Genomic DNA, 22092 nt, shown 5'->3' with positions numbered 1-22092 from the left:
TGCTCAGTCTATTGGATAGCCACTGGAAATAAATAATTTTTTTAAAAGATTTTATTTATTTATTTGAAAGAGAGATAGAGAGAGCATGAGCGAGGAGAAGGTCAGAGAGCGAAGCAGACTCCCCATGGAGTGAGAGCCCGATGCGGGACTCGATTCCGGGACTCTGGGATCATGACCTGAGCCGAAGGCAGTCGTCCAACCAACTGAGCCACCCAGGCGTCCCGAAAATAAAGAATTTAATCCTTATTTCATACCATACCATACACAAAAATCAAATCCAGGTTGACTGTAGGTCTAACTGTGAAATGCAGAACAATAAAACATCTAGAGGGTAGCAGAAGAATATCTTCAGGGGAGGAAAAGATTGCTTAAGCATGACACAGAAAGGACTAATGATAGAGAAAAAAAAAGGATAAATAACTATACAGAAACTAAGAACATATGTTCAGGGGCAACTGTGTGACTTAGTCGGTTAAGTGCCTGACTGCAGGTGATTTCAGTGTAAGTCATGGCCTCATCATGGGTTGTGGGATTGAGCCCCCAGTTGAACTCCACACTCAGTGGGGAGTCTGCTTGAGATTCTCTCCTTCTGTTCTTCTCCTTCTGTTCACTCATGTTCTCTCTCTCTCAAATAAATAAATAAATAAAACTTTTAAAAAGACATGATTTATAGAAAAAAGAGAAGATTCACAAAGTGGGAGAATATATTTGAATATATATAAGCAGTGAAGGACTTTTAATTTGAATATTTAAAGAATTCTTTTAAGTAGATAAGCAAAAGCATATAAATGAATAGAGAAATGGGCAAGAATAAGAATAGACACTTCACAATAGAGGATATCTATATGGCTAATAAAAACATGAAAAAGTACTCAACCTTATTGCTCTTTAGAGAAATGAAAATTTCCCTTAAATGAAAACTACAACAGTATGCTGCTACCTACACCCAATGGATAAAGTATTTTTTTAAATGACAAGGACAACAATTGGGAGGATGTGAAACACCTAGAACTCTCACATGCCAGATGCGAAACATCTAGAACTCTCACATGCCAGAAGCGAGACATCTAGAACTCTCACATGCCGGATGCAAAACATCTAGAACTCTCACATGCCAGATGTGAAACATCTAGAACTCTCACATGCCAGAAGTAAAACATCTAGAACTCTTACATGCCAGATGTGAAACATCTAGAACTCTCACATGCTGGTGGAAATATTAATTGGTACAATCACTTAGGGAACTGATTGGCAGTATTTACTGTGGTTGAACATACATGTACCCAACATTTGAGTAATTTCACAACCCAAATGCCTATTAGCAGTAGAATGGATAAATATACTAGGTCTATTCATGCAACAAATGATTGCAACAGCAATTTTGCAAACAGCAACACAATGAACAAACTCTTGGGAGAGAGAAAGAGGGAGATGCCCAAGGACTCCCAGCTGGGTGTGTGTCCCCAGACTGGGCCTCAAACACGAGTGAAGAAGTCTTGGAGGTGACACTAGCCTGAGCCACTATCTGAACATGACAGCATGAGAGACCTTGAGTGACAACAGCCCAGCAGGGCCCAGTTGAGCCCCACGTACATCAGCAAAATAAACTATCTTAAGTCACTGTTTCAAGTATGAATGTTATATGCCAATGGATAACAAAATATGTGTTGAAATATTTAGGGAAAAAGTAAAATAAAATGTGTTAAATTGATAAACCCACTTTAAAATGTTTAAGGAAATTTAATTAACTGAGTTTGTTGAAGTCCCCCTAAAAAATTATTGTTTAATGCTAGGCTCCTAAAGAGAGCAAGAGATTTTTAAGTTGAACTTCAAAGCTTAAAGGAAAACTAGGTTTTTAATTTCTACTTCCATAAATTAAATCTAATGGTAAAAAACCCCCCAACCAAATGAATAAGCAAATCATGAAAAGTTCTGGTCTAGCTGGCTTCAGAGACCCTTCCCGATAGTTCAAAGAAACATCAGGGAAAATAAATGGAGTGATTTATTGAGTGCTCCCGAGGTGCCACGCCATGTCTGAGGTGCATTACCTAAGTCATCTCATCTGATGCTCACAACAACCTTGTGAGATGGGTTTTCTAAGTCCCAACTTTACAGGGGAGGCTCAGAGAGCCTGTGGAACTTGCCCAAGATTCTGCAGTTTGTGAAGGATGTAATCAGTGGTTTTGCACTTCTGTGTGCCTCCTCCTGGAAGGAAGGCTGGTGAGGGCAAATTTCTACAAGTTGCTGGGGGCCCTCCTGTTGCTGCAGCACCGATGTCTCCTGAGCCTGCCCGGACCTGGCCCGTGAGCCCTCCAGTGGGTAAGACGGGGTGTGCACTCCAGTGAGCTTCCTGTGAAGATTTGTGTGGCCAGAGAAAAAGACAGTCCATGGATCCTTAAAGTTCAGGAGTGTGGGTTGGAGCCAAGGGGGCCTGTCCCCTGGACATAGCTTGAGAGTAACTGTGGAGAGGAGTTCTAGAAGCTGTGGAAAGAAAAAGAGGAAGGATTTCAGCACTGTCTCTCCAGCTAGCTTGCCTCACTTCCCATTGTTCTGTCCCGTTTTATCTTCTTCTGCTAATTCCCACTGTTTCAGCTGTATCCAAGGCCTGACATGTTAGGGGCAGTTGTAGCCTTGAATCATTTCTTCTAGAGTATGATGATGAACCCGCTTTGAAGTTATTTAGCCCAACCTCTTGTTTTATGGGGGCAGAAACCAAGAGATCAACTCCTGGTGCTTCCTGTGAAGAATCTGTAGAGCTCTACTTCTTATCTGGCGCTACTGAATGGGTTTCCAAAACATCTGTATGGCAGAATGATGGCTTTAATGAGGACCGTGTCTTTTATTTTCACAAAGGGAGGGGTAGGTGAATGAGGCTAGTACAACACAAGTGGGAGAACAACGGATTGGGCAGGGGGGACAGGAGGCTGTGAGTCAGGGGGCTGGCAGGGAGCCACTGCCTCTTGCTGAGCCGACACAATACGGGGCCTTGGCAGGGGGGAGGGGTGCTACCTTCAGAGACCCAGAACCCGAGGCCCCGCGGCAGTTTCTGCCATGCCACGGTCAGGGGCACGTTGTCCGCTCCAGGAGTCTTTCCAGTGGTTTCTGTGAGAAAAGTGCTGTTTAACAAAACTGACAGCTACACCAGCACCTTAGAGCCGTCATAGAGAGAAGCTACATGTGATGAGTAGAGAATCAACAGAGTGGGTATAGTGTGACAGTATTCTGTCTCCCTCTGAACCAATGAACCTTACAAAGGAGGTGAGGGTCTGGCCAGTTGATTGTGTGCTCCTTCCCTGATCACAATTAGCCTCCCTATTGTAATCTGCTTATCATTTGCTTGCTTTTTAATTTAAATAATAGGGAGAAAGGCAGCAACATATGGCTTCTACTTTCAAATCACAGAGTTTTCAGAATAACTTGAAAACATAATCAAAATTGGCCAAAATTAGGGGCGCCTGGGTGGCTCAGTTGGTTGGATGACTGCCTTCGGCTCAGGTCATGATCCTGGAGTCCCGGGATCGAGTCCCACATCGGGCTCCTAGCTCCATGGGGAGTCTGCTTCTCCCTCTGACCTTCTCCTCGCTCATGTTCTCTCTCACTGTCTCTCTCAAATAAATAAATAAAATCTTTAAAAAAAAATTGGCCAAAATTAAACAGCGTTCAATTAATTTGTGCCAGCAGACACAAACTCTCTGACTTCTTTGCTCATTCCAGAGTTGCATTCACCGAGCATCTCCTGTAAGGAAAACACTTAATGGAACATTCTGGAGAGTGTCCGCAGGACCCAAGTGTGTCGTGAAGGCCGGGTTAAGGTGAGGTCTGACCGGAAGACCCTGCTTGAGTGCCTTATGGTGCAGTGCTGCTTGGCATTAAAAAAAGCAACATTCAATTCTGGGCACCATGAGACTAAAAGATGCACTGTCTTCCAAAGAGAGCTCTATCGGAAGCCCAGACTATTTTTAGCCAGTCCTGGTGTGAGGGACAAACCCTGTGTCAATGTGATGAAGCCCTTTCATTCTCAATGAGCCCCAATGCAGCCAGCTTCCTGCCTCTTACGTAAGTGCTGTGCCAGGACGAACAGCACTGAGCTTACAATGCTGGTAAGGGCCCAGCACAGAGGGTGAGTTGTGCCTTGTGTTATAAAGGACACAGTAGTATACTGCTACTTATCACAAGGGACTCTGCTTACTCAGTAAAGGAATAGCCCTAGAAGGGTTCTAATGGCAAATTAAGTCAAACCAAGCACCCCACAACACAATTCCAGAAAAGGATCCCATGATCACAGACTGAATGGAAAGTCATCTGAAATTTGTACAACTTGACCAGGTTTTCAAAATTCTGTAGTTTGGAAATAAATAATGTTTTCCCCCCTTTCTATTACCTAAATAAACAAACATTAAAAAGCTGACTCTCTTTACACTGCCAATACCAATACTTTAGAAAGGTGGTTATATGAGCAGTTTTCTCAGAAAAAGCTGGATTGGCAAAAGGGTATTTCGTGTGGGAGTCTTAAGGGCGGAGGGGCTTGGAGACTGAGTGGTGACCTTCTTTCACTTAGAACATCTGCACTTGTCATCACATGGTAGGGGGTAGGCTCTTCATGCAGCATGGAGGGGACTTCTAATCAAGCAGGACCCATCATTCAGCAAGGAGGACAATCCCAAGTCAAAAGAGAAGCTGTAGTGAAATACGGCAGAGGGTTCTTGCTGAAAGACACTCGGAAGCTCTGCGGCCTATGTCCCTTATACTGCTGCCTGTTTCTATTTTCCTCCTAGGAACAACTCATCCATTGCCCTCTTACATAAATCCACTGAGACCTTGGGGTCCAGCTGGTCCAACACACTCAAACGCAGAAAGGGAGGTGTGGTGAGGTTGTGTGGTTTGTAAAAAGTAGCAGGCCCAGACACAGAAGCCAGGCAGGACTGCAGGTGCCTAGTCTGGCTCTTTCTGTTTATCATGCTGCTTTCTAATGTCTGGGAAAATTTGTGCCGGAAATGTGTAGCCACCCACACCTGGGAATGTTCACACCTTCACTCAAATGGTTTTATCTGTAGCAGAGGGAGATGTACTGATCCTGGAAGAGTATGGATTAAAGACAAAGATGGGGGTGCAGGGTAATTTTGGAGAAAGAACAAGGCAGGAAAATGCGGGGGGGGGGGGAGGAAAAGAAGGTAATAGAGAAATACATGAATGATAAAATGGGGAAAATGTAAGGGACAGATACTGGGAGGAGAAATTACCTAAGAAGAAGGAGGAGGAGGAGGAGGAAGGAGAGGAGGGGAAGAAAGGACTTTTTTTCTTCTGAGCAGCAAATGGAGGCAACCAAGGACTAAGCAGAAGTCAGAAAGAGGAAAGAAAGAAGAGCAAATAGAAACAGGAAAAGAGAAGAAACCAGGAGAAACACGAGAGCACCAAGAGCTGCGGGGAGTGAAGACTGTGTACAGGTGTGTAGGCGTGCTGGACAAGGAGAGGGAGCCACAGGACAGGACTCACACGCATGGATGGGGGTGGACGAGAAGGGTGGCAAAAATTCGCACAGTGGACAAGTAGGACAGTGATCAGTGCAAATGGAGGAAGGCAATGAGTGATCTCGGGTCCTGCATAGATCCATGGAATCTGTGGGTCTAGGGACATTAGCACTACAGGAGATGACAAATTCATGTCTATGAAACAAGACATTTAACTTTTACCATTTGCCTCCCCAGCCTCTTTCACCATTTACATAACTTGTTCTTACAGACTATACATTCACTCATTCACCTTGTGTACCTTAGAAACCTTCCTCCCCGGGCTAGTTTCTTTAAAAATTTGTCAGTGCTTCCCAAAAGATGACGGGTCTCGTAGGCCCCTGCATCACACACACACTTGGAAATGTCTTCCCAACTGGCAAGAGTGGGATTTTCCTCAGGAAAAGCCAGGCCTCCGCCATGGCTAGGTGGAGTCCCAGAGGAAAATGTCACAGCAATGCGAGAGCAACCATTTCCCAGAACTACTCTATATAGGCTTTCTTGTGCATTCTCCTGAGCTGTGAGGGAAATCCTGCTCTTCCTGTTAGGCCCTCCTACATTTGTGCCCATCCACCTCACACAGGTTAGGGGAAGGCCAGGCTGCTGTATACCCGTATGATCATAGTTACAGAGCAGCATCCAGTCGTCTGTCTGAATAAGCAAGATCTCTCCACGGGGCAAGACGAGAGTAAGGTGGGACATTTTCCTCCCAGGGTTATCAGCCTCTATCACAAGCCTCTTTGAAATTTGTGATTTTCAGAGCTAGCTGCCAATCCAAGCAGTGATTGCTTTCAGAGCTGCCTCTACACTAGGAAGAACTGATAGGAATTAGAACCATGTCAGCTTCCCCCACCCCCATTTAAAACACATGCCACAAATAAAATCCCCTTTAGCCCTCGCTCTCTACGGCCTTAACGCTGCACAAACTCACAGTTTTGCAATCATTTGATTGCTTAAAATGTCAACAAGCCCATTTTCCAAAATGCAATCACACTTAATAAAAAATGAGTCAAAAAAAAAAAAATCCCCTCATGCCTTGCATGCACCTGGAGTGAGCTGCTACTGCAAGGTTGGGTTAGTGCCACTTGCTGGGAGTCCTCTGAGAGGACAGGCTCTGTGAACGAGTTTTTGTGCCCTTACAAGCCGAGTGGAGGCCAACTGTTGGCAGGAAGGCGTGCCAGCTGCCTTCTGAGTACTTACACAGGATCCTGAGCCGGGTGGCCGTGCCCGTGTTAGTTCTCCCTCACCTCATGTACTCCCCATCACTCCTATAATCCATGAACGATTCTGATCCCGACACCTCCTCAAAATCCTCCAGCACCAGACTGGTGGAGTCCTCACCCAGGATGCCGCTGTCGGGTCGGGACAACCTGGCCCGGGAAGGAGGTGCAGGAGGGCTGGTGGCCATTGGAAGAGGAGAGCAAGGGGGTGTTTGCTGGGTGGATGTGCACAAGGCTGGTTCACGAGCTTCCTCGTCATCCTTCTCAGACTCAGGCCCTGTATCCGAGGCTGTGGGACCCAGGACATGGTAGAGGCTGGGGAGACGGATGTCGAAGCGCAGCCCAAACTTGGCAAAGAGCTTGTCATTGAGAGCGTAGAGCTTCTCTGAGATGTCATAGCCCAGCAGGGCTGAGAAGAGTTGGGAAATGTATCGCTCTTTGGTCAAAAGAAGGTGGAGACTTTTCCGGGGCCAGGAAATGTAGCTACATGGGGTCTCGGCAGTCAGAGTGACCTGAGGGGGGTCCGGAGAAGAGAGTGAAGATTTGAATTAGACTATGTGTCCATGCTTAGCACAGAGAAACATAGAGTTACTCAAAAAACAGCTTTACTTTTGTTAAAGAAATTGTGGCAGCGCCCGCCATGGCCTTGCCTGAAGGAGGTATGGAGAATGACTTTTACTTGTGATGCGGAGGGGGGCTTTGTCAGGAGCCCTGGGTCCAGCCATCCACTCACTCATCCATTCACCAAGGGGCCTTCACCCCCTTGGAGCCTCAGCCTCTAGGCCCAGTCTCCTCAGCTCTCACAGTCTATGGTCCCACGGCTGATACCGTTAACAGCGAAGGGAGATTCTGAGTCTGTTGGGATCTCGTGAGAAAGACGGGGCCTCTTACTGCTCTGAAGATAGGCTGACATGGTGATGACAGTTTGTTTTGAGAATAAAGCAGGATAAATATATTGCAAGAGGGATTAAGGATGGGTTGGAAAGCAATTCAGTTAACAGAAGAGCTTCTGATTAGGCAGGCCAGGCTGCGTCACGTGGCAGAATGCCCGCCTGGAATTCAGGCCCAGGAAGCTGCTCTTGACGAGGCCACAACAACTCATCAAAGAGATCTGATGGCTAAGGTCAGAGGAAGGGCATGAAGGAAGAGGAGATCTGAGGAGCAGAAAGTCGAGGGCACCCCACTCTCCATTTATTTAGCCACCTAGGGATTTCTGAGCACTCGCTAGGGGCACACGACGCAAAGCAAAATTACACTTGCAGGCTAGGCAATGTGCCCAATATGAGCAGGTGCTTGATAAATCCTTGTTAAAGCAATGATGGGTGGTAAAGCTAGGGTTAAACTAGAAATGTGCCTGGATAGTAAAGGGCCAGGGTATAGAATACACAATTTTTTAAGAAGACTTTATTTGTCAGAGAGAGAGAGAGAGAACACAATCTGGGGAGCAGTAGGCAGAGGGGGAAGCAGGCTCCCCACTGACCAGGAAACCAGATGTGGGACCTGATCCAACCCTGGGATCATGACCTGAGCCAAAGTCAGATGTTTAACCAACTGAGCCACCTAGGCGGCCCCAAATCACACAATTTTTAATAATCGGATTGGCCACAATAATTTCTTAAAATTTTAAAAAGATTTTACTTATTTATTTGAGAAGAGAGAGCTCCAGTGGGGGTCAGCAGAGGTAGAGGGAGAAGCAGGCTCCCCACTGAGGAGCAGCTCCATCTTACCAGTTGCTCAGACCAAAAACCTTAGAGTCCTCCTTGATCTTCTTTCTCTCTCACACACTACATCCAACACATTATAGGAAATCCTTTTGGCTCTATTTAGACTTATGCACCAGCCGTACATGATGTGATTCCTTATCCCATCTTTGACTTCCTCTCTGGCTATTCTCCCCCTGTCCTCTCTCTGTTCCAGGTGTCCTTTCTGTACCTCACACATGCTAGTCCCTTCCACCACAGGGCCTTTGCACTGGCTCTTCTCTCTAATATGTTATGCCCTCAGTTTCTCAGAGCTCACACTATCACCTCTCTCAGGTCTTTGCTCAAATGTCTCCTGCTCAACAAAGACTTCTATGATCACCCTGTTTAAAATTGCAATGAGACCTCCTGTATACCACTCTATTTTTTTTTAACTAGCCCTCATTATCTTTACATATTACATAATTATTCATTATGTCTATGGCTTATTTTTTATCTCCCCCACTAGAATGAAAATTGCATGAAGGCAGGGAACTTCCTCTGTACTGTTCACTGATACATCCCAAGCACTTTAGCAGTGCCTTGTGTATAATAATTGTTCAGTAAACATTACTGAAGTGAATGAATGAGTCAGGTAAAGACCACCAATCTTATATGCTGCAAAACGACTGAATGTCACTTTTACAGGTCCTGTATAAAATCCTTCCTCAAAGGTCTTCAGGTCTTCAGGAAGAAGACCCAGCTTATTGCCTGGTTCCCATATATATATGCATTTGTCTTTAATAAAGTTTTGACAGCTTTTTTGTCTAATTCTCATTTCAGAGTCTTGTTAAGTGGGTTAAATGAAGTAACATATGGAAAGAGGGTTTGGGTCCAGTAAGGCATGACGTAAATTGGAGAAATAACGATGATTTCTGTTCGATACCCTCTATGCTATGTTCTTGGTGACTAACGAGAGGGTCCCAGTGCTGAATAGCCCATAAATTCTTATTTAATTGGATTGCTGAGAGGTGTGATGGAACATTGATTCATTAGTGGTAAACACAATAAGAATTATGGTTCAGTCACTGTGGATTGCCCTATTAGTTCACAAAGACTGTAACTGCAAAAGGCAAGGACAGCATGAACTATAACTCAGGACAATGCCTGACATTTGCAAAGAGGAAATGGGACTTTACAGAGCCAATAGCGAACGTGTGGATCTCATTGCTCCCAAAGGAGGTGCGCACTAAAAATATAAATGGGAGGAATCTGACAGTAGCTACATTCCAGGCTGAGAGGCCATCTGGGGTTATAGTCTCTCCTTTCATGCAGCGCTTAGGGGAGGACACCCAGCTTATCCCCCACCTGTTCCTTGGTGTCGGTGTCAGGAACAGAGGCTGGTCTGGCTGGCTCAAGACCTGACTCTGCCTTCCCGGAGGTTCTTAGGGGCCTGAAGGAGTTCTCACAGAAGGCTGCTCGGCTGGCTGGAGAGGGTGGGGGTGTGCGTGGTGGAAGGGGAACAGGATCAGTGGAGGCCTATGGCTGGTGGCCCAGCAGTGGGATCGGGATTGCCTCTCAGGGTCTGTCCTCACAGGGCCAGGAGTCAGGCTGGGGCAGAAATAGGCCCAGCCAGGTGGCCCTTCCTTGCAGGTGTCTATTCTGGGGTTAGCTCATATACTAGCTTGAGGGAGTCCCCGACAGAAGTGGTAAAATTCACATGGAACCCAGTAGTAGTGAACTATCTGGACTGGGAAGTCCCTGTAATAGGGTATGTGTGTGTGTGTGTGTGTATGTGTGTGTGTATGTGTGTGTGTACTTCACTCTCTTGGTGCCCCGCTCATTTTCAAAAAGAATAGTAATGCAGAGCAAGGCAACTTCACTTTGCCATTTTCTGAATGAAGACCTTGGGCAAACTGCTTGATGTTTTGGAGCCTCAACGTCCTTATCTGTTAAATGGGAAAATGATAATATCCACCCCAGAGGGTTGTGGTGAGAATCAGTAAGGCAATGTAATATTTACTGCCTGACACATACTAGCCAGTCAATAAGTGAGAGTTTCAAAGCAAGGAACTGAGGTTTGAAGGACTGGCAGAGAAGAGAGCAGGGGCCAAGCAGCCAGGCCCCCACCCTGGAGCATGTCTGTGACTGCCTCATAGAGTTCCCTGAGACACCAACTGCCCTCTGCCAAGCCAGTTTGGCAAAGCTTTATTGAACACCTACTGTGTTCAGGGTACTGTCCTTTGGAACCTGGGAACAGAGAGAAGAGGAAGCCCAGATTTCTACCTCAAAGAGTTAGGAAATGAAACCAAATCGTTAGAGCAGAGAGCAATGTGTCCCAGTCAGCATAAGTAGAAGGAATAGAAAGGCACAGAGACAGGAACATGAAGCTGTGGGGATTCGAAGCCCATGAGGTCAATCTGGGCAAGCTTCAGAGGAAGTTAAGATACCATTGCCTCATTTACAGGGGGGGAATGCATTTCAGATAGAAGGTACAGGAGGGGTCAAGCATGGTCCTTGCAAAAACAGGGGGATGTATTTAGGGAAGTGCTAGTTGTTCTGTTCCATATGCCTGGTATGAGCAAAAAGTGTGAAGGAGGAAGGGGCTGGAGACATGGCTAGATGTCACTAAAGGTCTTAGGTTACTCTCTAAGGGGTGTGGGTTTTTATTTTGTGGTCACAGTGGTCTTCATGAATTTTGGGCATAGGAGTGACATGGCCTCTCGGGGATGAGTACCTCCCCACACCCCCACCCACAGCCCTGGCCCTCCTTCCACAGAAGGAGAGCGCTCCCACCCTAGCTTCACATTGGCAGTGGTTCAAAGAACAGAGGTGAGTGGGGAAGGATGGAGGGGGACATATTCCTGGGTCACAGTGGAAGAGGGTGGGGCGGTCCCGGCACTGGCTCCCCATTACCTGGAACACACCCTCCTCAGAGGGCTGCAGAGATTCCCACTCTGGAGAGTCCATGAACTGGTAAGGGAAGATGTAGTGAAGAAACTGCCCATCCTGGCTCACACGAACTCTGGCAAAGGGAGAGAAGAGACCATGTGGAGAAAGGGAAGTGGCCACCTAAACCCTCCTCCGTCCAAATTATGTATTTAAAAATGGAAAATAGGAGGCATCTGGGTGGCTCAGTCATTAACATCTATCTGCCTTGGGCTCAGGTCCTGATCCCAGGGTCCTGCGGTGGAGCCCCACATTGGGGTCCCTGCTTGGCGAGAAGCCCGCTTTTCCCTCTCCCACTCCGCTTGTGTTCCTTCTCTCGCTGTGTGTCTCTCTGTTAAATAAATAAATAAGTAAAATCTTTAAAAAATAAAAAAAAATAAAAATGGAAAATGATTAGGATCCTATATGGGTTTTTCCTCTTTCCCCCAGAAAACTCAAGAGTTTCAGCTTCAAGCTCTCCCTAAGGTTGAGTTATACCAGGAAAGGAGGTGTCTCTGTCAAACAAAGGGGGGGCAGACAAAGAGATTTCTGAGGTACACTCTGTCCAAGGGGAAGGAGCTATTGTTCCATTTTTTACTGGACCTTTACTGGCTAAATACATATGCATGAGTACCTCCTGGGGTCCTGAGGTCTGGAAAAGCAGAGATGGGTATGAGCTAATCCTTGCCTTTAAGGATTTCACAATTTAGTGGAAATCACATATGTGTCCATAACTGCCTATAAGTCCATGTGTGGTTTTATGAAACGGGAGAATAGAGGAGGGAGAGAGATTTGTTCTCTTCAAGTGGTAGAATTCTCAAAGATGACATCTGGGCTGACTTTTGAAAAACGAACAGGATGCTGGGAAGTCGATGGGGTTGGGGACAGGTGGTGGTGTGGTAGTCTCTTTTCCCCTATCTGCTCTTTCCTTTCCTCCGCAGTGCCAGAGTTTTAGCGGGGCTTGCTCGGCTAGACCGCATTTCCCTACCTCCCTTGCAGCTAGGTATAGCCATGTGATTAAGTTCTGGCCAAATGGGACATTAGCGCTCCAAATCTTGCTCCTAATGAATGCCTGCGCACACGCATGCACACAAATTACCAAAGACCTTCACCAATAAGCTGTTGCCTTTTGTCTGACAACCTAAAGATGGAAGATAGAAGGGGATGTAGTTCTCACGCCAAGCCATGGATGTGGTGTCAGCCCATAGTACCCCATGGCAGAGACACAGGTGTTCCTACAAAACCAGGTAATCTAGAGAGACAGCTAGGCAGAACTTCCCCGAGTCATAAAAAGATACAAGAGAAAATGAAGTGCCAGGCTCTCCTACCTCAGGTTCCCCACATAGTCTGTCCCCTCTGGCTGGATCTCTTCCCAACCTCCACCTTCTCCTCAGGTCTCAGCCTAAACATTCTTTCTTCCAGGAAGTTTTGTTGACCTCCCCCAGAAAAGTAGCTCCATCGGGTACATGCTCTGAGTGCACTTATGTTTCTCCTTGGAAATATCATGCTTTGATTCACCACTATGTCAAATATTATTGATTTTCTTGATAGACAGTAAGAGCAGTATTTTTCATATTTTAACACTGGATCCTTAGTCCCTAGTGCTTTTAATAAATATTTTTGGAAGGGGAAAAGAAAGAAAGGAAGGTAAGAATGGAGGGAGAAAGGAGAGAAGAAAGGAACAATTGAACAAATTGTGTGAACTCACTCATGTCACCATAAAAGGGGACCAACATCTCAAGGAAAAGCTTCCTGAATACAGAAGACAGACAGACATTAGGAGAAAACAAGGCTGTTGCTGAATAGGTAAGATCCTCTTACCAGCTCCTCAGGCAAGGGATCTGACCACTTGAGCAAACATCATTTAAAGTATAATATCTAATGAGCCTGAGGGGCTCCCTTAAGCCACTTGAATTGGTGTATCATGCCTTTTATCATTTAAGCCTCTCCTTCCTTCTTGAACCCCTGGATGACAGGTGTGTCCTCCCACTTGAATAGCCTAGACAGTTAGCTGCCTGCCCAGGAGGCTGTGCACGAGAGAATTCTGTAGAACAGAAACACACCAACAGTAAGCCTAGCTTAACAAGGTGACAAACTTTGGGGAAGTCACTTGGTTTTTCTGAGTCTTAAAAGGGACTAGTTGCACACATTAAAATAAAACAGAAAGGGCATCTGAGGTTTTAGCAAAGGGCTCCAGATGAGAGCCTGCATGTGATATGGGGGAGGTCTGCACCATAAATCCCAACTTCCTGGCACAGAGTTCTCGTTCACAGCTCTGAGGTGTTGGGTACCTCAACTGGAACCAACCTGAGGTACAATGATTCTCCCTTAAAACTGGAGCCTGGTCGGGGCACCTGGGTGGCTCAGCAGGTTAAGCCTCTGCCTTCGGCTCAGGTCATGATCTCAGGGTCCTGGGATCGAGCCCCACGTCGGGTTCTCTGCTCAGCGGGGAGCCTGCTTCCTCCTCCCTCTCTCTCTGCCTGCCTCTCTGCCTACTTGTGATTTCTCTCCATCAAATTAAAAAAATAAATCTTAAAAAAAATACTCTTTAAAAAAAAAAAAAAAACTGGAGCCTGGTCACAGACAGAAAACCTCTTCTTCCAGCTCCAGCTTAGCAAAGTTGAGACAGAATGACATTAAAATATAACAAATAAAACTCTTACTCCAAACCCTGAAAAGCAAGGAAAAAAAAACTGTCTAATTTATGACTCTGGTTTTTAATGCCAAATATACTAGGAAAAGCCACATTGAGGAGGCAAACCCACCTCTCCCTGTCACAGGGAAGAGGTCTTCTACAAATTCATGGCAAGTTCATCATGTTAAAAATGGATTTAAAATATCGTATAATAATCGTACATCATACAGGTGCTGCAGGCCTTTCTCCCACCTGTCTCAGCTCCTTTGAACGGACAAGGTATAGGTAACAAATAACATCCTGAATCTCCTGAAGAAGAACATTTCTTTTCTTTTCTTTTTTAAGATTTTATTTATTTGACAGAGAGAGAGAGATCACAAGTAGGCAGAGAGGCAGGCAGAGAGAAAGAGGGGGAAGCAGGCTCCCTGCTGAGCAGACAGCCAATGCGGGGCTCCATCCCAGGATCCTGAGATCATGACCTGAGCCAAAGGCAGAGGCTTAACCCACTGAGCCACCAGGCGCCCCAAGAAGAATATTTCTTAAGTAGTCTATATTTTATTTTTAAAAAGAATTTTATTTATTTATTTGTCAGAGAAGCAGGGGGAGCAGCAGGCTCCCCACTGAGCAAGGAGCCTGATGCGGACTCAATTCCTAGACCCTGGGCTCATGACCTGGGACTTTTTTTTTTTTTAAATTTTATTTTTTCAGTGTTCCAAGATTTACTGTTTATACACCACACTCACTGCTCCATGTAATATGTGCCCTCCTTAATACCCCCACCAGGCTCATCCATTCCCCCACCCCCTCCTTTCCAAAACCCTCAGTTTGTTCCTCAGAGTCCACAGTCTCTCTGGGTTCCTCATGACCTGAGCCTTAACCGACTGAGCCACCTGGGCATCCCAGATTGTTTTTATTTTAAGCATGGAACTGTAGGCGGCAAACATTTTGGCAACAGTCATAATGTACTTCTATTTACACATGTATTTGTTTACAGATAATTCCATTTGTTTACACTTCACTTTATTCATAAATGAAATGTCTCCTCACAAAAATCTCATAGATCATTCAACCCAAGACTCTGAGTCCAAACAAAATCACATGTATACCTAACACTGTTGATTCTACACAGTAGGACAGCAATGCACATTATTGCTACCAGTAGTTGTTGTAGTACCATCATCATCATTCTAAAACTCTTTTTTTCCCCCGTATGTGGTTGGCAGTCTTATCTGGTTTCTTCCCCCACCACCCTGGGAATTAAAGCCTTCTGATAAGATTACTACCTTATTTTTTCTATCTCCTTCTCCTTGTCTCCAAAAAGCAGGGAAGGAAACCGCAAACAAAGCTTTTGAAATACTTTGCTTGCTTTCCACCGAGGTAGCCCAAGTGAACCAGGTTACATCATTTACTGTTTGATGCTCAGCCCCACACAGAAGTCCCACTAGGGTGATATTTCAAAGATTCCACAACCACCTCCCAAATGGACAGCATGGAGCCTGTGGTATTTGTTCAGAAGATGTCAGCCAAGGGCCAACACTCATGTGTGGGCTGACTGAGCATACACTAATCGTGACTAAGACCATTTCCGCTCATTTCTGTTGTCACCCAGCCTGAAGGAATCAGCCAGGTATCTCCACCAGATCCAGATCCTCAATGAGACACGTGTGGGCATCACTTCTCCTTCACTGTGTGGTCTTTTTGGTACTTGATCAGTGGTCTGTAAGACTCTCAACAGAACACTTGGGAATGGAAAAGAGAACAGGGAATATTCCCTCTCCCCATGTGCTTGTACACCAAATGGCTTCCCCACAGACTCTTATAGGATAGCCTCAACATAACTGGGGCCGTTTCCTCGATGCCCTCACTGTTCCCTGCACATAGTTGGCACTTAGGAAATACTGAATACATCTGGGAGGAACAAATCAACCTTATTAAAAGGTCCACTTTTTCAAAGCTCACAGACATTGTGGCAGCTTACGCATGACCCACCGGTGTGTGTAATACGTGTGCGCGCGCGCGCATGTGCGCGGCCATTTTAGACCCAGGCTCAAGAGACGCTCAGCCCACACCTCCCAGCACCAAGGGCACACACAGTCCTTCCTGCCAACTGAGAAGCTATCTCATGATCTTGTTTCCTCTTGGAAAATGCTAAGAAAGAGGAACCAAACCCACGCTTGGGGAAGAAAAAAACCTGTTTTTGTTTGTTTGACTTGCCACATCCTTCCGTCAATGGAAGGGCCTCAGAATGGAAAGGGACGCACTAGGAAACGAGAAGCATGGGCCGAGGGAGGAAACGCCCAGCTGTGACGTAGGAGCTTACCGGCCGGAGAGGAGCAGGGACAGGCGGTTGATGGGGGTCTCGCCCTCCACAGCGTAAGTCTGCTCAGTGGCCAGCGTCAAGACCTGCTCCTCACAGCAGTGAACAATCTCCTTGTACACCTGCAGAGGCACCTGCAGGGGTAGATACAGCGTCTTGTAGAGGACGTCGAACTCCTCGGGGAGGGCGCGCCTGCGCAGCCGGTGTATCAGGTATGCCAGCTGGAGCAGGCAGGCTGTGGCCAGCAGGAAGCTCCAGAGGATGAGGTCCAGGCCACAAGCATCCAACCAACCCCACATCACGCAGCACACGTAGCCCGTGCCCAAGAAGCCGAAGAGGTAGAAGCATCCATACACCCCGCTGCCCCCCATGAAGCCCAGGAGCAAGAAGCAGTTGGCCAGATGGTAGACGGCCCCTTCCAGGTCCCGCTTCCAGCCAACGCACGCGGGGCCCTGCCAGATTAGCTGGCTCATGGTGCTGCTGTTAGCACTCATCTTCAGGGCGCCCCAAAGCCTTGCAGGGCTCGGAGACTGTCCCCACAGAGGAAATTCAGAAAGTAGATTAATCGGTCCTCCCAGGAGTCTTCTCACGTCCGGCTTCTTGCCACCAAGCCCACCTTTCCTGAGAGGAATGCTTCCAGGAGCTTTGGGAATAAACGGCAGAGCATAGTACACTTCATGGAGGATTTTTAAATTTGTTTTCCCCTCTCTCTTTCCTTCAGCAAGGCTCTGGCCCTGTCCGCAGAGCTCTGGCAAGCTGACTCGGCTCCAGGTTTCTTAGGACAGTCTTCACATTTGGCTCTCAGCAGAAAAGCTAACATGTCCCGAGGCAAAGCTAGGACTCAGGAGCTGAAAACTTAAGCTGTGAGGGATAAAGTGGCCACATCCTGCTCTGTTGTCCCCAACCAGAATGAGGAGAGCCCAGCACGGGAGGCACACTTGTGTTCCATTTGGAATGCGTCTCTCTTGGCACCGGAAGAAAGGGTGACCCCAGATGGATACCATGTTTGGAATTGGAATCCAAGAGGTACTGGCAGTGAGAAAAAACAGGCCAGGCACACAAGCAGGCTGGCAGAGCACTTAACTTATCTCCCCAGAGGACAAGACCTCGGAGGCAGGGAGTCAGGCAGGGGAGAACAAAGGAAAAGTGAGCCCAGAATTTACCAAACGCCTCAGGCAGGATACTGTTCAGGGTGCCTGTGGGGAGGGCTAGGGGCTCTCCTGAGGTAGGCTGACACATCAAAGCAGGAAAGTAGGGGACTATTATAAGAAAAAATCCTAACAGTGAGAACTGGAAAAACCCTCGGAGGCCTTTATTAGGTCACATTATAAACATCACTAGGCATTTATTTGACAGCCATTAAACAAAAATGACTATGCAAAGCAGATCTTTGAATTCTAAGCTGACTTGCCCCTGCATGTCTGGATCTAGTAATAGTTTATACAATGGTAATACATTCCTCAGATCATCACCTTACCCATTATTTGCAAATTACAATAACTGACACCTATTAAATACCTACCAAGTGCCAGACCTCTAGATACTTTACACATGTAATATTTAGTCACCACACAACCCTTCCAAATAAGTATTGTCCTCCTAAGATCTGAAAGAAACTGAGGCTCATAGAGATAACAAGTTCCCATAGATAGTAAGTGGTCCAGCCAGGATTTGATCCCAAGTCAGACCCACCACTGTGTGCCAAGTAGTTTGCACAAGTGGAAATAGACTAGATCTATGACTCCCAACCCCACACACGCACCCCCCCCCCCCGGATATCTGATGATGTCCAAGGAACTTCTGGATGAACCTGGGGTCTATTTTGGGTCATCAGAAAATAAATCTGGAATGTGCAAACATTAAGACATGTCCCTCTGGCTTCCAAATGACTCCTTGATTTTTTTTTTTCCCATGCTGCTAAATATTTATTATCAGTATTCCTATTAGGGGAGGGGTGTGTGTGGAGTTACTCAGTAACAATCTAGAACTATTTAAGTAGTCAGTCCATAGGGACTTTTATTATTCTGCTGATAACCTAACTAAAAATAGTCAGAAATTAGAAATGGGCAAATATGCTGAGTAGTAGAAGTTTGAACTCAACAAATATTTACTGGGTGCTTACTATGAGCCAAGCACCTAGAGAATCAGATTCCTAAGAGCTTTCACTCTAACAAGGGAAAGATACCTCAAAAAACAATGGCAATTCAGTGTGTAAAGCACAATGACTGAGTTAAGTTTAAGGAGAGGTGTCCATCTAGAAGGAAGAGTAGTGTACAGGAGGGAAGACACAAGAGCTAACACTGGATTTGAGGCATAGGCATTGAATGAACCACGTAGGTAGAGGGAGAAGAGAATTTCTAGTGGTGAGTACAGCAGGAGCATAATCACAGAGTTTTGAAAATGCATGATGTGTTGAAGGAAGCCAGTTTATTTTTTCTTTTCTTTTTTCTTTTTTTAAAAGATTTTATTTATTTGCCAGAGAGAGAGAAAGAGAGCACAAGCAGGCAGAGTGACAGGCAGAGGTAGAGAGAGAAGCAGGTTCCCCACTGAACAAGGAGCTGGATGCAGGACTCGATCCCAGGACTCTGGAATCATGACCTGAGCTGAAGGAAGTGGCTTAACTGACTGAGCCACCCAGGCGTCCTCTTCTTTCTTTCTTTCTTTCTTTCTTTCTTTCTTTCTTTTCTTTTTTCATTTTTTTAAAGATTTTATTTATTTATTTGACAGACAGAGATCACGAGTAGGCAGAGAGGCAGGCAGAGAGAGAGAGAGGAGGAATCAGGCTCCCTGCTGAGCAGAGAGCCCGAGGCGGGACTCGATCCCAGGACCCTGAGATCATGACCTGAGCCGAAGGCAGCGGCTTAACCCACTGAGCCACCCAGGCGCCCCTCTTTTTGTTTTTTTTTTTTTTTAAGATTATGTTTATTTATTTGAGAGAGAGGAGGGGGGAGGAACAAGTAAATGAATAAGGGATGGGGTGCAGAGAGGGAGAAGCAGACTCCCTGTTGAGCAGGGATCCTTAGGCGGGGCTCAATCCCAGGACAGTGAGATCACGACCTGAGCCCAAGGTAGATGCTTAACCAACTGAACCACCCAGGTGCCCTTTTTTTAAAAAATTAAAATCAACCAACAGATGTGTAATTTATTCACTTCTTTCTAAAGCTGAGGGGGGAAAATCAGTGGTTAAGGAAAAGAGAGCAACTAGAGAAGGAAAGGCCCTGCCCACAGTCTTCCTCATGGCAATGATCTGGATGTCATTTGAGCAGTAGAGTTTGGGGATTTCCATATGCTGCTTTTATGTCACCTGCCTGTCTCCCAACCAACCCACTGACTTTAGCAAGCAGCAGCTGTTCATCCCTTCACCTTAGTCATGCACCCAGAGCTGCCAGAGTGGTGATTCCTGCCAGCTGTGAGCCAGGAAATCAGAAGCAGGAAAGAAGAAGCAATGGAGGCTAGAATTTCAAAGCAGGTCATTTTTCTCAGCAAGCCTGACCAATGGCCCCGCCCTGACCCATTAAAGAGACAGGCAGACCCGCTCTTATTCCCAGCCTCCCTTCTTTGTCAATCCACATAAGTGCTCATCTGAGCATGCTAACATTACATTTATCAAGCAGTTTTTGTTTCTTCATGTCATCCCATGGGATCTTTTTTCTTTTTTCACTGGAAGAAACAAACTCAGGTTAAGGAAGGTCACAGAGCTAGTATGTGAACTAAAGCATAGGTCATTTAAATCGTGTGTTCTTTGTGTTGTCCCACCTTGCTAGGTACCTTTGGGAGTTTATATGTATCCATATACCGGCTCCTTTATTGCTCCAGGGGATTTGACCCTGCTGCTGGGATATGTGTGTGTCTGTGTGTGTGTGTGGCATCATCAGTATATAAAACTCACATTCTGCCTGCAGTGACAATGACATTGTTGCCTGAAGGATGGGACCTGTGATGGGAATACAACAAAGCCAAGTTGCAGCTTGTTTTTAAAACCACATTTGACAGGCCAGCAAAAAAAAAAAAAAAAGTGTAAAAATGGTATGTTCTTCATTTTTTTTAAGATTTTTATTTATTTGACAGATTACAAGTAGGCAGAGAGGCAGGGAGAGAGAGAGAGGAGGAAGCAGGCTCCCCGCTGAGCAGGGAGCCCGATGCGGGGCTCGATCCCTGGACCCTGGGACCATGACCTGAGCTGAAGGCAGAGGCTTTAACCCACTGAGCCACCCAGGTGCCCCTGATATGTTCTTTATTTTTTAAATTAATTAATTTTAAAGTAATCTCTAGACCCAACATGACTCTGAGATCAAGAGTTGCATGTTCTACCAACTGAGCCAGCCAGATGCCCAAAAACATTGGGGGAGAATAAAAGGGAACGAACAGAAGTCGCATCGTCACACCATTTGTTGAGTTGATTCAATTCAATAAGCATTTATTTAGGGCAAAGTATGTGTGGCAAGCACAGGGGATATACAGATGAGCATGACAACTGTCACTTTCAAGGAACTATTGGTCTATCGAGGGAGACGGACCCAGAAATAATTGCAATCCAATTAATGTATTTGGGGGTCAAAGGAAGTCCTGATCAGGGAGAAAAATTTCAGAAAAAAACATCACAGGGAAGGTGACATTTAAGCCAGTCTAAAAAGATGATGAGGTGTTCCCCAACTAGGAGGAGGGCATTCCAGGAAAGGAGAACAGAATGTGAAGTCAAGTCCAGAAGTAAAACAAAATACACGACATATTCTGGTAATAGAGGACAGCCTACTGTCGGTGAATCAGGAGGAACAGCAGGACACGAGGTAGGAAAGGCAGATCGGGGCCAGATTATGAAGTCAGCTGGCTAACCTGCCTCTCCAAGGGATTCTGTGAACTACGGCTGGTCTGTGAGCTATTACCAGTCCATGATGAGATGAGGGCAGAAACTGAGAGAATTGACATTTTTATAGTAATTTGACAAAGGGACTTACGGCCTTTTAATGCAATGAAGACTGGGCTTGTAGAGTATATGTGTTTTTTAAACTATATTTTCCCCAACTTCTGAGTAGTGATTATTAATTGGAAAAAAGTAAACCACATAGAGTTTGAAAAACACTGAGCTTGAGATTAATCCTTTCCTAATATCTATTAAAATAGAACAGAGGCATGATCTGAGCTTTGGACACATACTGCCAAGTTGACCTTAGGCAGACACTACTGTTTGTCTGCCCTATAACCATTCCCCATTTTTTCTTAGTTTATGGAACTGTGATTTTGCTTGGACAATATGTTAAGGAAGGTGAGAGTTTCCCTCAGTTGCCAGAGCCTAAAATAAGACTGGTCAAAGCCAAGCACAATATCCTATTCCCCTCGGTGGCAACTGCCTTACGAGTGGGCATGTGACTAACGGGATATAAGAGGAAGTGTAAGTGGGGCTTCTGGGAAAAAAAACTTCCTGACAGACAGTGCGAGGCCTGCTATTATCTTGGCTTGACCAGTGTAGTGCAGTGATGTAATGCTTGAAGCTACCATGAGATGTGACATACCTAAGGAGGAGGAGGATAAAGAACTGAAAAATAGAGTAAGTCACACTTCTCCAAAGTTTTACTGAGCCACTGTCTTGGATCTGGAACTCTCAACCTTCAGACTTCACGACAGGACGTCAACTACATTTCTTGCTTAAGCACCGTAATTAGGCATTCTGGTACTTGCAGGTGAATGCTTCTGGACTCAGATCTCCCTTGGGATCTCCAGAAGGCCTACTCTTCAGGAAACAGTTCTCTGAACATCTGCTAATTGTTTTATTCTATGAAAACTTAACATCAGCCAATTTATTGTGCAA

General features: G+C 45.8%; 1 protein-coding gene across 2 annotated transcripts; it reads right to left on the bottom strand.

The window, feature by feature from the left end:
- Positions 1–1984: 1984 nt before the first annotated feature.
- On the bottom strand, positions 1985–17614 carry POPDC2 (popeye domain containing 2). Of its 2 annotated transcripts, none has more exons than XM_059163968.1 (4): positions 16290–17614; positions 11323–11431; positions 6708–7239; positions 1985–2481 (listed from the first exon to the last, which is right to left on the bottom strand). In XM_059163968.1, exons 1-3 carry the CDS (start codon positions 16778–16780, stop codon positions 6751–6753), a joined length of 1089 nt encoding a protein of 362 aa, XP_059019951.1. In that variant the 5' UTR covers positions 16781–17614; the 3' UTR covers positions 1985–2481; positions 6708–6750. The 2 variants fall into 2 exon arrangements, with proteins under 2 accessions (XP_059019951.1, XP_059019952.1); XM_059163969.1 differs by having other exon boundaries at positions 6849–7239.
- Between the last annotated feature and the right edge of the window lie 4478 nt (positions 17615–22092).

This window comes from Mustela lutreola, chromosome 2 (genome assembly GCF_030435805.1).
Source record: "Mustela lutreola isolate mMusLut2 chromosome 2, mMusLut2.pri, whole genome shotgun sequence".
Taxonomy (NCBI): Eukaryota; Metazoa; Chordata; class Mammalia; order Carnivora; family Mustelidae; genus Mustela; species Mustela lutreola.
This window is presented reverse-complemented; position numbering and strand designations above follow the sequence as displayed.

What these genes read in the sequence shown, in the direction of transcription:
- POPDC2 (XM_059163968.1), bottom strand. Translation starts at nt 16,780, where the DNA reads ATGAGTGCTAACAGCAGCACCATGAGCCAGCTAATCTGGCAGGGCCCC. An exon ending in TCCCTGCTCCTCTCCGGCCG is followed by an intron (nt 11,432 to 16,289) that starts GTAAGCTCCTAC and finishes TCCCTTTGCCAG; the next exon opens with AGTTCGTGTGAGCCAGGATG. An exon ending in CTGAGGAGGGTGTGTTCCAG is followed by an intron (nt 7,240 to 11,322) that starts GTAATGGGGAGC and finishes GACCCCCCTCAG; the next exon opens with GTCACTCTGACTGCCGAGAC.